This window comes from Brienomyrus brachyistius, chromosome 17 (genome assembly GCF_023856365.1).
Source record: "Brienomyrus brachyistius isolate T26 chromosome 17, BBRACH_0.4, whole genome shotgun sequence".
NCBI classification, from domain to species: domain Eukaryota; kingdom Metazoa; phylum Chordata; class Actinopteri; order Osteoglossiformes; family Mormyridae; genus Brienomyrus; species Brienomyrus brachyistius.
Window position 1 is genome coordinate 17,742,198 of NC_064549.1, and position 14,411 is coordinate 17,756,608.

A 14,411-nucleotide genomic window follows, 5' to 3' on the forward strand; every position below is an offset into this window, starting at 1 on the left:
TGAGACATCCAAGGGATGGGAAAAGGGAACACGGGAAACAAAGGGATATTTTTTTGTATTTTTTTATATCTATTCAGAGACTTTTACAAATACGAGGTGCAACAAACTTCGGGAGTGACCCAGGCCAAAACAACAACCAAAACGGCTAATGAACACGTCCCAAACTAAGCTAACTCTAAAGGTAATGAAAACGAGAGGAAACGAAATGACAAAGACTAAATCTAACTCCCTAACCAAAACCACAGTAAACACCACGTACGCATAAACAAAAAGGCAGTCACTCCTTACGCACCTGACAGACATGTACAGAAAACACACAGGCCGAAACACGGTATCCGAAGGGGCGAGGCAAAGAGAGCGGTCAGGAGCTAAGCAAGAGGTCAAAACCAGAAGACAAACAAACCAAAGACAAAGGTACAAAAAGGGGCGAAGCAGAAAACCAGAAACCAAACAGAACCATCATACACAAGAAGTCAATCAAACAGCAAACCAACACAGCAACAGCAAAAGACGAAGCTTGAGCAAGAGCTCAAGCTGGATGTGATCAGCAGGCTTTATCCTCGACTGGAACACAGGGCCAGGGTCAGAGGTCAGAGGGCGGAAGGGGTGTGGCCGGAAACTGGGAGATGGGCTGAAGCAGCAAGTGGTGAGTGGAGCTTGGGGCAGAAGACTGAGGTGTCCTGTAGACATATCCAAAACTCTTATGGCATGTAACAGTTCCATTCATTATAACTAAGGGGCCTAGCCCAACCCCTGAAAAATAACTCCATACCATTATCCCTCCTACACCAAACTTTACAGTTGGCACAATGCTATCAGGCAGGTCATGTTTTTTTTTAGCATCTGCCAAACCCAGACTTGTCCATTAGGCTGACAGCCGGAGAAGCGTCATTCATGACGACACAGAACATGTTTCCACTGCTCCTGGGTCCAGTGGTGTCGTGCTTTACACTACTCCATTCGACATTTGGCATTGTGCTTGGTGATTTGAGGCTTGCATGCAGCTGCTCTGCCATGGAACCCCATTCCATGAAGCTCATAGCGCACGGTTTTTGTGCTGGGGTTAATGCCAGAGGAAGTTTGGAACTCTGCAATTATCGAGTTAATAGAGTGCTGGGACCTCTATGCACTATATGCCTCAGCTCTCTGTTACTATACATGGTCTGCTACTTCATGGCTGAGTTTCAGTTCCTAATCACTTCCTCATTGCAATACCACCACTTACAGTTGACCATAGAATATCTAACAAAGAAGAAATTTCACGAACTGACTTATTGCAAAGGTGGCATCCTATGACAGTACCATGCTTGAATTAACTGAGATCTTTTCACAACTCCTTTCACAAATATTTGTATACCTGACTGCATGGCTAGGTGCTTAATTTTATATATCTGTGGCAAAGGATCTGAATTAAACACCTGAGTTCAATAAGTGAGAGGTGTGACCCAATACTGCTATGTATATAGATATAGTGTATGTACAAAAGGCATATGTCTCACACCTCTTGTATATAAAAATGTCTTACATTGGAGTTTCTTAGTATTGAAGTCACAGATGAGTTGCACATTGATGGAATGAAACTGCTTTCTGTTCACAAAAGCAGCTTTATTCACTGATGGAGCTTTTTATTACAATGTGTATGCAGTCAATAGCACTGACATTAGGAAAGCCAGACACTGCTGCAAATTGCATTGTGATGTTTCCCTGTACATTTTCACTAAGGAAGCTTCATATTGTGCCTTGACAGTTAGTTAATACCAGCCATAACTTAAAGAATAATGGGCTGGGATCAATGGCATAGAGTGTTTCAGACTGGGGGGCACAGCTAAAATAATTTAAATACAAAGGTCTGCTTATTGGGGGAGTAAATGGCTGGGAAATACCTGATCGTTCAGCCAGTTCCCGTTGGTATGTTCCTGTCGCTAAGAGTCCAAGTGCTGTCAGTACTTAAAGATGGACAGGAACAGCATGATTTCATAATGTAGGTTGTTCAAGGACCACTGGCCAAATCATCAAACTTCAGAATTGCTTTTGCTGTTATAAAATGACTGATAAGCCACAAGTCATTCGAAAAACTAATCATTGTGATCTCTAAATACTTGCTCCCTTAGTATTTGGCTGCACATATATAATAAATATGCCATGATAATACTGTGTGTGAGAAACTTACAGGCCTTTTTGTACCTATTATATATGGGTGTGCACACCTGTAATTTAGATTCTACACAACAGATACTGTATATTAGAATCGAAAAAGTCATTCATTAAAAAATGCTGAATGTTAGTTAAATATAAGATGCAATAAAATGTTCTGTATTTATAAACACATACTTCACCTTGCACTAAAACTAACCGATGGAATGAATTGGTAACTACTACTACAACAACAATTCTTCTTACTCTACTCTTTGTTGGTTGACCTATACTCTGTGAAAGTCAGTGCTGCCACCTACTGGAAACACATAGTAAATTTTCTTGCATATGTGCAGTCTACATGCACTGAGGCTTATAATGTCAGCTGAATGTAAAAATCTGGGTTACACACAATTCAAAATTCACCCTATGCACAGACTGAAGTGCACATGGAAAAGCGAAGTAAGAGCCAATTCCTACTTCACTTTTGGTTGTGCACCGGGTAGGGGGGGGGGGGGGAGGGGGTGTATTTCAAAATTCTGAGAGACGCTGTAATACCTCAATACCATCCATCCATTTTCCAAACCGCTTATCCAACTGGGTCATGGGGGGTCCGGAGCCTATCCCAGAAGCAATGGGCATGAGGCAGGGATCAACCCAGGATCGCAGGGCACACTCACAACCAGTCACTCACACACGGATTCCTACGGGCAATTTAGCAAGTCCAATTAGCCTCACCATGTTTTTGGACTGTGGGGGGGAAACCAGAGTCCCCGGAGGAAACCCCATGAAAACGTGGGGAGAACATGCAAACTCCACACACATGTGACCCAGGAGGAGACTCGAACCTGGGTCCCAGAGGTGTGAGGCAACAGTGCTAACCACTGCACTACCATGTCTCCCTACTTCAATACTACCCAAGCATAATACCAAGTTGCAAACACTTAAAAGATGACATAAAAATCTACCCATTTGATTATACTTATTGTATCTGTGTTTGTTGCAATAAACCCATGATTGCACCCCAACACTCATGTATCGCTGTAGTGAAGTTCTATACTACTAAAATGGGACTCATGCCTGTGGTACAGGGAGGAGGTCCAACAGCTGGTTGAGTGGTGCATATACAACGATGAGCCACCCAAATGAGCTTGATGGGCCAAATGACCTTCTCTCGTTTGTAAATTTCTTATGTTCTTAACACCACTATAACCAAGGAGATCATTTTGGATGCCGGAGACACAGGAAGACCACCCATTCCTCTCTCGATATAAATAGTGAAGTGGTGGAGAGGGTGAACACATAACAGAGGACCTGGGAACTCTTGGGAGTTCACAGAACAGATTACTTTTTGTGGTCCTTTAAGACCTCCCACCTTGTGAAGGAAGCTCAACAAAGACTCTTCTTAAAGAAACTCAAACACAGTGGACTCCCCCCACAGCTCCTGGCCAACTTTTATTGCAGCATCGTAGAAAGCATCCTCTTCCATGGTGTGGTATGCCCAGGGACGGATTATGGGTTGTGTGGGCCCCTGGGCAAAATGTTTGCAAGGGCCCCCCACCACCACCAGCACCACCACCACAACCACCATAATTCAAGGGCCCTTGGCAGCCAAACGCACTCCCTATAGGGTCAGGGGCCCTTGTAGGCAGAGGATCAAAGAATGTAGGCCCTCTAAAATAGACAAACGAAAATACATTGTTGATAAGCGTTGTAAATTGTTTTGGGCTAGGGGCCCCACGGGCCCCCTGCACCCCAAGGGCCCCTGGGCAGCGGCCCCGCTGGCCCGGTCCGTAATCCGTCCCTGGGTATGCCAGCTACACCTGACAAAAAGGACTTGGCCCGGGTAGCAAGAACTGCTCAGAAAATCATAAGAACTGAGCTTTAAAAATTGAAATTGTGCATGCTAGGTACCTGTGCAAGAAGGCTAAGGGACCCAACCCACCCAGGGCACAGTCTCTTTGTCTCATCAGTGTGCCATCACGGAAGAGGTTCAAAGCTATCAAACAGATTGAAGAACAGCTTCTTCCGCAGGACTGTACACTTTCATTCATTCATATTACTTACAGTAATATGCAGACAACACTCCACATTGTATTAATGTAGCAACAATATTCCAGTTTCACTTTGTGCAATATTTTTTTTACCTTATTGTTTTTACATATGTGACTTTAAGTGCTTGTATGTTGTATATCAGTTTTCCCCAATTCTGGTCTTGGAGGGTCAGCCTGCAACACAGTTTTCCCTCCTTAAACATAGGCTACCTTATTCAGCTCATCAGCTAATTGTCGGGTTTGGTAGGTGTGTTTGAGCAGAGAAATCTGCAAACTGTGTTGCAGACTGGCAACTGGAGAACCCTGTTGTGTATTGTAAGGAATGTTTTTTCGTACAAGATTCCGCGTGCACAACCGTAAGCGCACGCGGAAAAGTGTACATGAACTAGTCTTAAGTGTGTAAGTTGAGACATAAACCTGTTTGCAAAAGGTGACGAAGAAGTGTGTTCACAAAAACAATTTGTTATAACATCAGGAGGCAAACAGAATGTATATATAGCTAGTAAGATTTAACTTCTGATTAACTTCTGATTCGCTTATAAAATTTGAAGCTGTCTTCAACCAGGTCCTAAATAACAGTGCGATGCTCTAAGCAGCGTCTACGCAGCAAGTCCCGCATCATGCCTCAAACTGTCAAACAAGCACTGACGTCAATATACCACCACGAATAGCAAAGAAATAGTCCCAGGAATATCGTGTTCCTTATAGGGCCGGACCAATCGAATTTCAAATTAGGGTTACATCCAGCCTAAAAGTTATGCTAAATTATCAATCCCAAAAAAATTGAACAAAAAGGAATGTTTCTCTGTATAGTAGTGGCTAAAGCTTCCGTCGCCCTTGGGGTCAGCATACGTTCTTTCAGATTAATTCACTATTATTGAATTTGAAATATTTTCAAAGATCTTGCAAAATCTCTTGGTCGTGACAGAAGGGCACTAAATGCACCTATATGCGTCCTCTGACTTGGTGCAGGCGCCGTTACGGGAGCCGTATCCCTCCGCCTCCTAAGGGCCGGAGCTCTTTCCGCATTGTACCCTTCTACGGTGTCTCCGCCGCCATTGCGGGCTTTGGGAGTTCAGTGGTGGGGCCGCTGGTCTTCATTCAGGGGAAACATCTACCTGCGGGGAGTTAAGCGCGCCAGTCAGCAAGATATTTTTTCCTCCACCTTAACCAGATTTGAACCCCCCACCTTCCATTCTTCAGACCCTCTTGTTTCTTTAGCTTCTTGGATCCCATCTGACGAAAAACGAAGCAGTAGCGGTTATCTAGGAGAACTGGGACAAGGAGGAGAGAGGAACCATCATGGCTCAGATCTTGCCTATCCGATTCCAGGAGCACCTGCAGGTATCATGGGGAGGAAAACGGACATAATAGGGAGGGTGTTTGGTCGAAAGCCCATCGATCCGAGGAAGCTGGTTCATTGCTGTAAATGAATGACCTCCCTCCCGGTCTTATTTGTTTAACAGCAGCCGGCGGGTTAGCTGGCAACTCGGGTCTCGTTGCTATGATGCTGGAACAGATCAGCTCGACAGATGAACTATAAACTATCATTTCCAGTGTTATATGTTAGTGTCATGTCTCATGTGTTAGGGGCTAAAAGATAGGAACTGGATTTAGCATTTTTTTTATATTAGGCTTAACTAGTTATTAAATAGCTAGGATTGTGGATTTCGAATTAGTGAGGTACTATAATAAAATAGCCATTTGGCTTATTTAATCTTTTAAATGCTACTTTAATTGAACGTAATGCGAGGTCTCAGGTAAATACGAAGGTAAGCGGATGCTCTGCTGGCGGAGGGGGGAGATGCTTTCGCTGTCAAAGTCACCGTCAGCAAGGCCCCTTTATTATATTTTTATAATGCTGCGCTTAAGGCTTAAGTGTGGTTATTTTTAGAAATCCGGCTTGATTGCATTAGATTTTGTCAGTGTCTACCCCCGTGCCGTATCCTCGTAGTTAATTAATACGAAACCCAAGCGCTGTTTAATAGGCGATGTTTATAAGTTATTCTTGCTGGCGTACGTATATTTTTTAAGAAATCCCCGTGTGTGTAGTGTTGTTATTACTAGATAGTACACGCATGAAATCAATGAATATGTCTAATTTCTAACACGTAAGACATTAGCATCGTATGAGCATTTCTAATATAGAAACGTAGGTTTACTTAACCATGCAAAGTTTTGTCGCATGGACAGCCATACACTCTGCGTAGTAGCCCCCTGGATTGTGCTCAAAAGGGAATACGTAATATAAAGAAAAGTACAATTTATAAAGTTGCCATATTATCGATAGGTATGAATGTGTGTGTGTTTGTGCGTGCGCCCTCGATGGGTTGGTACCCCATCGTGGATGATTCCCTGCCTTGCATCGGTAGTTTCTGGGATATGTTCTGGAGCCCCTGCGACCTTGCATAGGACAAGTGGGTATAGATGTCGAATGGATGAATGGATGGAAGGAAAGAAGCGGTCCCTTCGTGTCATTTGTTGAAGTACATTATTTGAGCATATAATGTTGTGGCTCAGATGTATAAAAGTAGGTAAACAAATTGCAAACAAATATAATATATTGCCCATAGCAATGCTTGTGGGGGTTGTAAAATCGTAAGGGTCTGATTGCTGGCTCCCTACATTTCCTTGAGTCTGTCACTGTACTGCGCACAGTAACCATAAAGTTGAATGTGATCTAATGTAATTCCTGTATCCCTCTAGGATCATAGGCCACAGCTGATGGACAGGTGTTCCAAATTATTTTTTCTGGGTCATTGAAAGCTACTTCTTAATAATGCATGTATTAGTCTGACTACTTCATCATAGATGGTCATCCAAGCTTTTTTTCTAGTTAAGTATATTTGCTATGCTGAGCAGCGATGCATACTTAAATATTTCGCATTGTAAATATAGTGTGCGACAGACTTGAAAATATATAAAGAACCTCATATTAAAGTCTCAAAAAGGTATACCGTAAAGAAGTTGTCATTATGGGGGAAGCAACTTATATAGTGTTCAGGGGCATGAGTGAACTTTTGTTGGATAAAAGTATCAGATAAATTATGTATGTGTTTACTTAATTACTGTTAACCCTTCATGCTCAGGGCAACAACAAATAAAGCAGATTTGTACTCCATTTAATTTGTCTTTTTAGCTATTTGGCAGAACATTCTTATGCATGATGGATGTCAAACCCGAAGCTCTGGAATATATTTGTCCAAAGTTTTTCCCATTGGCACATTTTTTTTCTCATAAACTTTCAGCTTGGAAGATGCTAGCAGTTTGTCTTGATTGTTGTTGGTATCAGCTTTGGATGCTCCACCCTGTCTGTATGTAATCTCTATGTTGGGGTTCCTCTGGGTTCCCTGCCTTCCAGTTCTGACAGGCAGTTTAGCCACATGGCATTTTCTGTTTAGACACCACACAGATTTAATGCACAGTATTAGTACTTTATCACTGTTATTAATGCAGCACACCACAACACAATGTGTCCTGTGCATTTAACTGGCTGTGTGTCTTGTTTCTGAAACATTTTAAATAACATATTAGGGTCAAGTGTGTTTAATATTACAATAGTACGGTTTTGCATGAATGTATAGGAAAGAGAGTGTAGGTTTTACATTTTAAGTAAATAACCTCCAGTATATTTAAAGTTCATTTATTGAGTTCACAGTTGCATCGAAATTGTTAGATTTTTGGTGGAGTGTGCGTCCAGATTTCCCCAGGTCAGTGTAATGTTAAGATTACCTCTTGCCTTTGAATGTTTCTTCATTAACTGATCAACCTTTTTTGTGTTTCCTTAAGGATTCAGTGGAGCTTTACAGTAGCGCCTACTTTTGTGTGCAGGGTTTCAGCGGTTATGTCGTTGGTTATGACATTGCTGAAATGTAAATGCTTTAGGAAGCAGTTCCTCCACTTCGTTATCAGCTCTGCAAATTTGGGCTTTTCCATTTCTTATGTTACACTATTTATTATTTTCCCTGCAGCTCCAAAATCTGGGTATAAATCCAGCTAACATTGGATTCAGCACTCTGACCATGGAGTCAGACAAGTTCATCTGCATCCGGGAGAAGGTTGGCGAGCAAGCGCAGGTGGTGATTATTGACATGAACGACCCAAACAACCCTATTCGCAGGCCAATCTCTGCAGATAGCGCCATTATGAACCCCGCCAGCAAAGTCATCGCCCTGAAAGGTAGGAGAGGCAGCACAGATGAAAAGGAGAGTTACATTCTTCTCCTTATGTAACCCCTGATCTTATCAGTTTTGTTCAGTTGGTTTTGTAATTTTTGTTTCCCAAAATAATACAAGGTTCAGTAGTTGACAGTCATGCTATAGATGGATGTATCAGCATTTGTTAAATTATTGCACAGCGTTTTATATCATGTAATTGATATTTATCCTAGTTTTTTATATTGGTCTGTCTTCTAAGTCGTGTGTTGGGCTATCACATTCCTATGCTTTTTAAAACTTAGGAGTATTATGAATATATGTTTTAAAATTGTACAATGACAATTTATTTCCTTTTTGTTTGTTTTTTTTATGGCTTTCTTATGTATGCAGATGGTGAGTTAACATTTACTTTTCACAAATTGTGGAAGTTACAATCTTGTCCTGAATGGTCTTTGAGAACACTTTTTGGATTGTGTGTGTGTGTGTGTGTGTGTGTGTGTGTGTGTGTGTGTGTGTGTGTGTGTGTGTGTGTGTGTGTGTGTGTTTTTATCTTGACTGTGATACCTAGCATGAAGAGTTAATAAAATTACTTTGATAGCTTTATATATACTTTGATAGCTACAAATATATTTAGTGCCATCTGTGGATATTAATATCATGCAGACCAGGATTTTCCATCATAGTCCTGGCATTCTTTCCAGCTATTCAGACTTTTTCTTGCCGCTGTGCTGTTGACTGATAAGCCTTGATTGGGTGAATGTGTGTGTGTGTGTATTGTGTCAGTTAAGGACTCGCTCATTAAGAAGTACCTGTTATCGTGAAAAATCTTAGAAAAATTTAATGGAATATCTGTTTAAACACAGCTGTTTTACCTTTTGTTTTTGAAGCTAAAGTTTTTCTAAAAGTTTTTCTAAAACGTTTCTAATTAAATTGATTTACTATTTTAATTATAGTTAAACAAATATATTTGGGTTTTATGTAATTGACAGTGCATGATTCTATCAAGGGCTCAACCAAGGCTAATTTAATTAGAAGGCAATCTAATAAAGGGCCGCCTATGTTAAATCATGTCAGACCTGGTAAATATATTCCACCAGCAGCTATGAAAATCTTGACTGTATGAATGTTAGCTGTTTCGATAGCCTATTTCCCCTTGAACCAGTGTGATCTTCTATCATGTGATCTTCTATCATCTTCAATGCATGACTCAATGCATGTGAGGCCATTCAATTGTTTTCACAAACAGTAGCCTCAACAGCACAAACACACAGGCTAGTATTCTGGGTAATCCCTAATGGTCGTTTTCAGATCAAATACTGGTTTGTTTATTTACTGCAAGGTACTTGAAAGGATTCAGTTTTAATCAAACATTTGATTAAATAGTTGAAAAATTAGAATATAGCTGGACTTCCTGCTTGGGTATTTGATGTCAGCATATGTGGCCTAAACCATCATTCTCCTCTATTAGCACATGATATATAACATGCATTACAGTTGATGGGAATGTGCATCTTTACTTGCTATAGCTCATTGCAGTTTTTTTTTGTAACTGTAGCAGAGTGTAAGGCCATTTAAATATGGTAACTCAGCAGGAAATAACTTTGGTATTTAACTTGAACAAAGTGAATTGGCATATTTTTAAATAGGAATGGAATGAGTTGGTTTTGTTTTTTCAGTGTTGGTGTTTGTTGCCCTTCCCTTTTATTGTACTGATATTGTGTGAATAATTTAGCTATTGAAACAAGGTGTCACTTTTCACTTGATAAAAGAAGCCGGTCATGTGTTATGATGCGGCTGGCAACTGAAGGCATTCAGGATTGTGAAAGCAGTTTAAATTCACCCGTATGCTTTAACTTGTATATTTAGTTCTGTGTTCTTTATTTATTCAACCATAAAGCAAAATAGTTGTGATCATATTTACTGCTTTTCTGAATGGCATGCAGGTATTTCTCAAGGAAAAAAACACCAATTAACTTTTTGGATTTCCAGAGACTAAAAAATGTAGCTGGTATATATGTGACCCATCACCACGAAATGAGTCTTAAGTCGCACTGGTAGAAATACACCCATAAGACTCATTTCGTGGTGATGGGTCACATATGCTATTGTGCCTTCTAAGCTATCTAAATCCTAGTGCTTCAGTGGTCTTCTCTGTTTGCCCTCAGTGGGTAATGAGTGATTCCAGTATTATTAGCTCTTGTGGTGGGATTTGTATCCTGCTTTTTGTTATGTTGTTTATAATTGTAAGCTTAATTTCTTGGGTCGTGTCAATTTTCTCTCTGTCTCACTCGTCCTCCATGTGTGGTCACCAAGCTTCATACAACAAACCTTTTTTCCCCTCCCTTTGTAAATCGTAGCAAATATTGTTCTTTTTTCCTGACTTCCAGTTGTGTACCTGTGTGTGCCTGGATATCTTGCTTTCGTTATGTGTGTTGCTCTCATTTAATTCTCTGTGGTCAACCAGTGGTGCCTTACCTTACCACTGATGCATCTCTCTGTCCGTTCATTCAGCTTGCCATCTGCAGACCGCCAGCCTTCAAGCCTGAGATTTCCTGCCAAGTTTATATTTACTGACTTACCCATGATTATTATCATCTCTTTGTCAAGACATTGAAAATATGTATTAATGTTTTCTTTTTTATTATTTTGATATGAATCTCTCTAGATTTTAAAAGACTGGTGTGCGTTTTACCCTGATTAGCGTGGGTATTGCATGTTTTTGCCTGTGTGTGGGGTTTAAGCTCTTGGTATAATCTGTGAGCTTTGTGTAATTCCACGTTTGGGCTTTCCTGCTGGTTCTGGATGAGTTGATTTCTTTGCAGTTTGCTGCAATTGTGTATTAAGGTTACATTTGTATTGAAATTTCTCATCTTTATAATCGATAAATTGGACAGCTTTGTCCTATTGTAGTAAAGGATAATTGTATTTTAATTCATTCTCTCTAATGAGATAATGTGCAACAGCCAATTCTCCTACAAGATCTCGAAGATCACAGAAGTCACTGATGTTTATTGTTTTTTTATTGTTTACTGTTTGATGATCATTATTAGTATATCGGTTTTTATACTTATTTAATAAATGTATAATGTTTATATGGTGAAGTTATGGTCTATTTCCTCTATAGTGATTGACCATAGCAAAAAAATCCACCCTGTCCAATGGCAGGGATTTTCTATGATCCTGTGCTGGGGTTTTTTTGCATTTTTCTTCTTACCTTGAAGATCTTTCTCTTTATCTTGCCTAATGCAAAGTTAATGACTATTTGTTTTTTTCCAGTCTGACTTTTTTAACTCTTGCTTTCGTGTTATTCGCAGCGGCAAAAACCCTTCAGATCTTCAACATCGAGATGAAGAGCAAGATGAAGGCCCACACCATGACTGAAGATGTCACCTTCTGGAAGTGGATCTCCCTCAACACAGTGGCTCTGGTCACAGACAACGCGGTCTACCACTGGGGCATGGAGGGCGAGTCGCAACCACTGAAAGTTTTCGACCGGCATTCCAGTCTGGCAGGCTGTCAGATCATCAACTATCGCACCGATGCCAAGCAGAAGTGGCTGCTTTTGATTGGCATTTCTGCACAGGTACAGTGGGCTGTGGTCTCTGTTTAGAGTGTGGCAAGTATGCATTCAGTCAAAATGGAAGATTTATCAATGAACACATTATAAAATTATTCAATGTATGAAACGCAAACACCAAGTACAAAAATGCTATTCTGTTGGTCTTTTGTACAGTAATGATAAACTCTGAAAACATTCATCACAACATCTCTTGAGAAGCAGCTCATAATGTTGGCTTATATACAGGTCTGTCTGTCTCCTTTGGTTTGTTATTTAATGAATTTAATGGGTTCCTTTTTAGCAAAACCGTGTCGTTGGTGCCATGCAGTTGTACTCTGTGGACAGGAAGGTCTCCCAGCCAATAGAAGGTCATGCTGCTAGCTTTGCTCAGTTTAAAATGGAGGGCAATGCAGAGGAGTCCACTCTCTTCTGCTTTGCTGTTCGAGGTCAAGCTGGGGGCAAGGTATGATTATGAGGGGAATGGGACAGTGGGGGGCCTCTAGGGGAAACGACCCTGGAAATGATCTTGATTTTCTTTATCAGTTATAGTAAAGCTATAATATATGTGATGATCTATGAACAAGGAAGAAAAGCCAGGATTTTTATGTCTGTGTGTGATCTAGATGCTGATACCCGTGGAAGATGATTAACTAATAGTGAACATTTCTGTATATGTGTTGTTCTGCAGAATTAGATGGTCAGACGTTTTGTACTTTTATTTCTGCTTAGTTACATATTATTGAAGTGGGAACGCCACCGACGGGTAACCAGCCTTTTCCGAAGAAAGCCATGGATGTCTTTTTCCCTCCTGAGGCCCAGAACGACTTCCCTGTTGCCATGCAGGTATTGCAGGTCTCTTTGTATCTAACCAAAGCTCATTCATGTTGCATGCTGGGCACTCTGATTTTGCACCTTAGTTTTGCACTCTGTCTATCTCTCGTGGACTTCACATCTCCATCTCACAGATCAGTATATTTGTTTCTCCTACAGATAACCTCTAAACTGCTTCAGCTGCTGACATGATTTGCGAGATGATATCCTGAATCCCAGTGAGCAATAAAATTCGAGGGAAATATGCTGAACGAGAATTACGAATTATTTTCTCTCTCCTTTCCGATTTAAGACCTCACAATGTAATGTCCATGTTTTTGGGGTAACGTGAGACTCAGTAGCTCAAATTTATAGGTCACAGAGTGATTTCACCCTTGAGCGAGACACTTAACCCCAGTTCTTCCAGGGACCGGCTGACCTCGCTCCCCCCCCCGTTCTATATCACTTTGCGTAAAAACTTCTGCTAAATAAATAAATGTAAGCTAATGTTTCGCCCACTTCACTCCCCTGCATCTCTCTAGATAAGTTCCAAGCAGGATGTTGTCTTTCTCATCACCAAATACGGTTACATCCATCTGTATGACCTGGAGACGGGTACCTGTATCTACATGAACAGGATCAGTGGGGAGACCATTTTCGTCACGGCTCCCCATGAAGCCACTGCTGGGATCATTGGAGTCAACAGGAAGGGACAGGTATCATTTTCCGCTCCTTGTGTTGTGTCTCGCAGACCACCCATGCTGTGCAGGATGCAACATCTCTAAGGCAGTGGTGTGGCTGTAAACCTAGGATTAGTCACAGGTTGTACAGCTGCTGGGTTATGGATAGTAGCTGAAATACATTTCCTATACAGTAATGGCAAATCAAACCTTTGTGCTACATTAGTTTTCATTTTATTGCGACTGAATATGTGATTGTCCGTCACAGCATCCATTGTGCAACACTGTTTGTTTACTGCACTCCAGGTATGGAAACTCTTTTGCATTATGCAGAAGGTTGGCTGTTGACTTGGCTACTGGCTGATGTTGGCAGACAAGCTCCAGAACTCATGATTGTACTCTCCAGTACTATTTTGGGGGCTACCTTGTTGCACTTTTAACACCTTACATCTTTGGTGATTACATGCTTCTAGCTGGATGCTAACTAGGCATTACGGTGTCCTCATCATTTTTTTCGAAATTGCGTGTCAACACATTTATAACTGAATATTTTGTTTTTAATTCCTGTTATTGGTATCTTTAGATCAGGTAAACTGGGAGAAATTGAGAACAAGCTTTTTATAAAATAATTTATGGGTTTTGCAAGGAAAAAACTGTAAACTTGGTGGTAATTTTCCATTGAAACAGAAGAGTATGATTAGTAGGGTAAACAAGCAGGAAGGCTCTTGCAGTCTCTCCTTTCATTTATGGACACCTGATCTTGACCAGTAATAAATAATTCTTCCGTAAACCACTGATGTCCATCAAATATTTAGTGGAGCTGAAATGGGATATAGACCTATTTGATGGGCTCTACATGTTACTCCAAGCAAGAGATCATCCTTAATACTTCCATCCTCTAACTCAATGACTCCTGTTGGCTGAGTCAGTATATTTAGTGATAGTCTGGCTCTGTAGAATATTTCTCAGTGTTTCCTTAAACTTCACCCCAGTATTTGTGCTCACTTTGTTATTCTGA

The 14,411-nt window shown here is 40.8% G+C and overlaps 1 protein-coding gene across 2 annotated transcripts in view; it reads left to right on the top strand.

The window, feature by feature from the left end:
- Window positions 1-5,218: 5,218 nt before the first annotated feature.
- Window positions 5,219-14,411, top strand: part of LOC125712374 (clathrin heavy chain 1-like) — a 31,650-nt gene continuing 22,457 nt past the window's right edge. For both annotated transcript variants that reach the window (XM_048982337.1, XM_048982338.1), the window contains exons 1-6: window positions 5,219-5,531; window positions 8,159-8,366; window positions 11,659-11,927; window positions 12,205-12,366; window positions 12,633-12,746; window positions 13,256-13,429. In XM_048982337.1, the coding sequence (XP_048838294.1) occupies window positions 5,490-5,531; window positions 8,159-8,366; window positions 11,659-11,927; window positions 12,205-12,366; window positions 12,633-12,746; window positions 13,256-13,429 (969 nt within the window). In that variant the 5' untranslated portion in view covers window positions 5,219-5,489. The remainder of the gene's footprint in view (window positions 5,532-8,158; window positions 8,367-11,658; window positions 11,928-12,204; window positions 12,367-12,632; window positions 12,747-13,255; window positions 13,430-14,411) is intronic.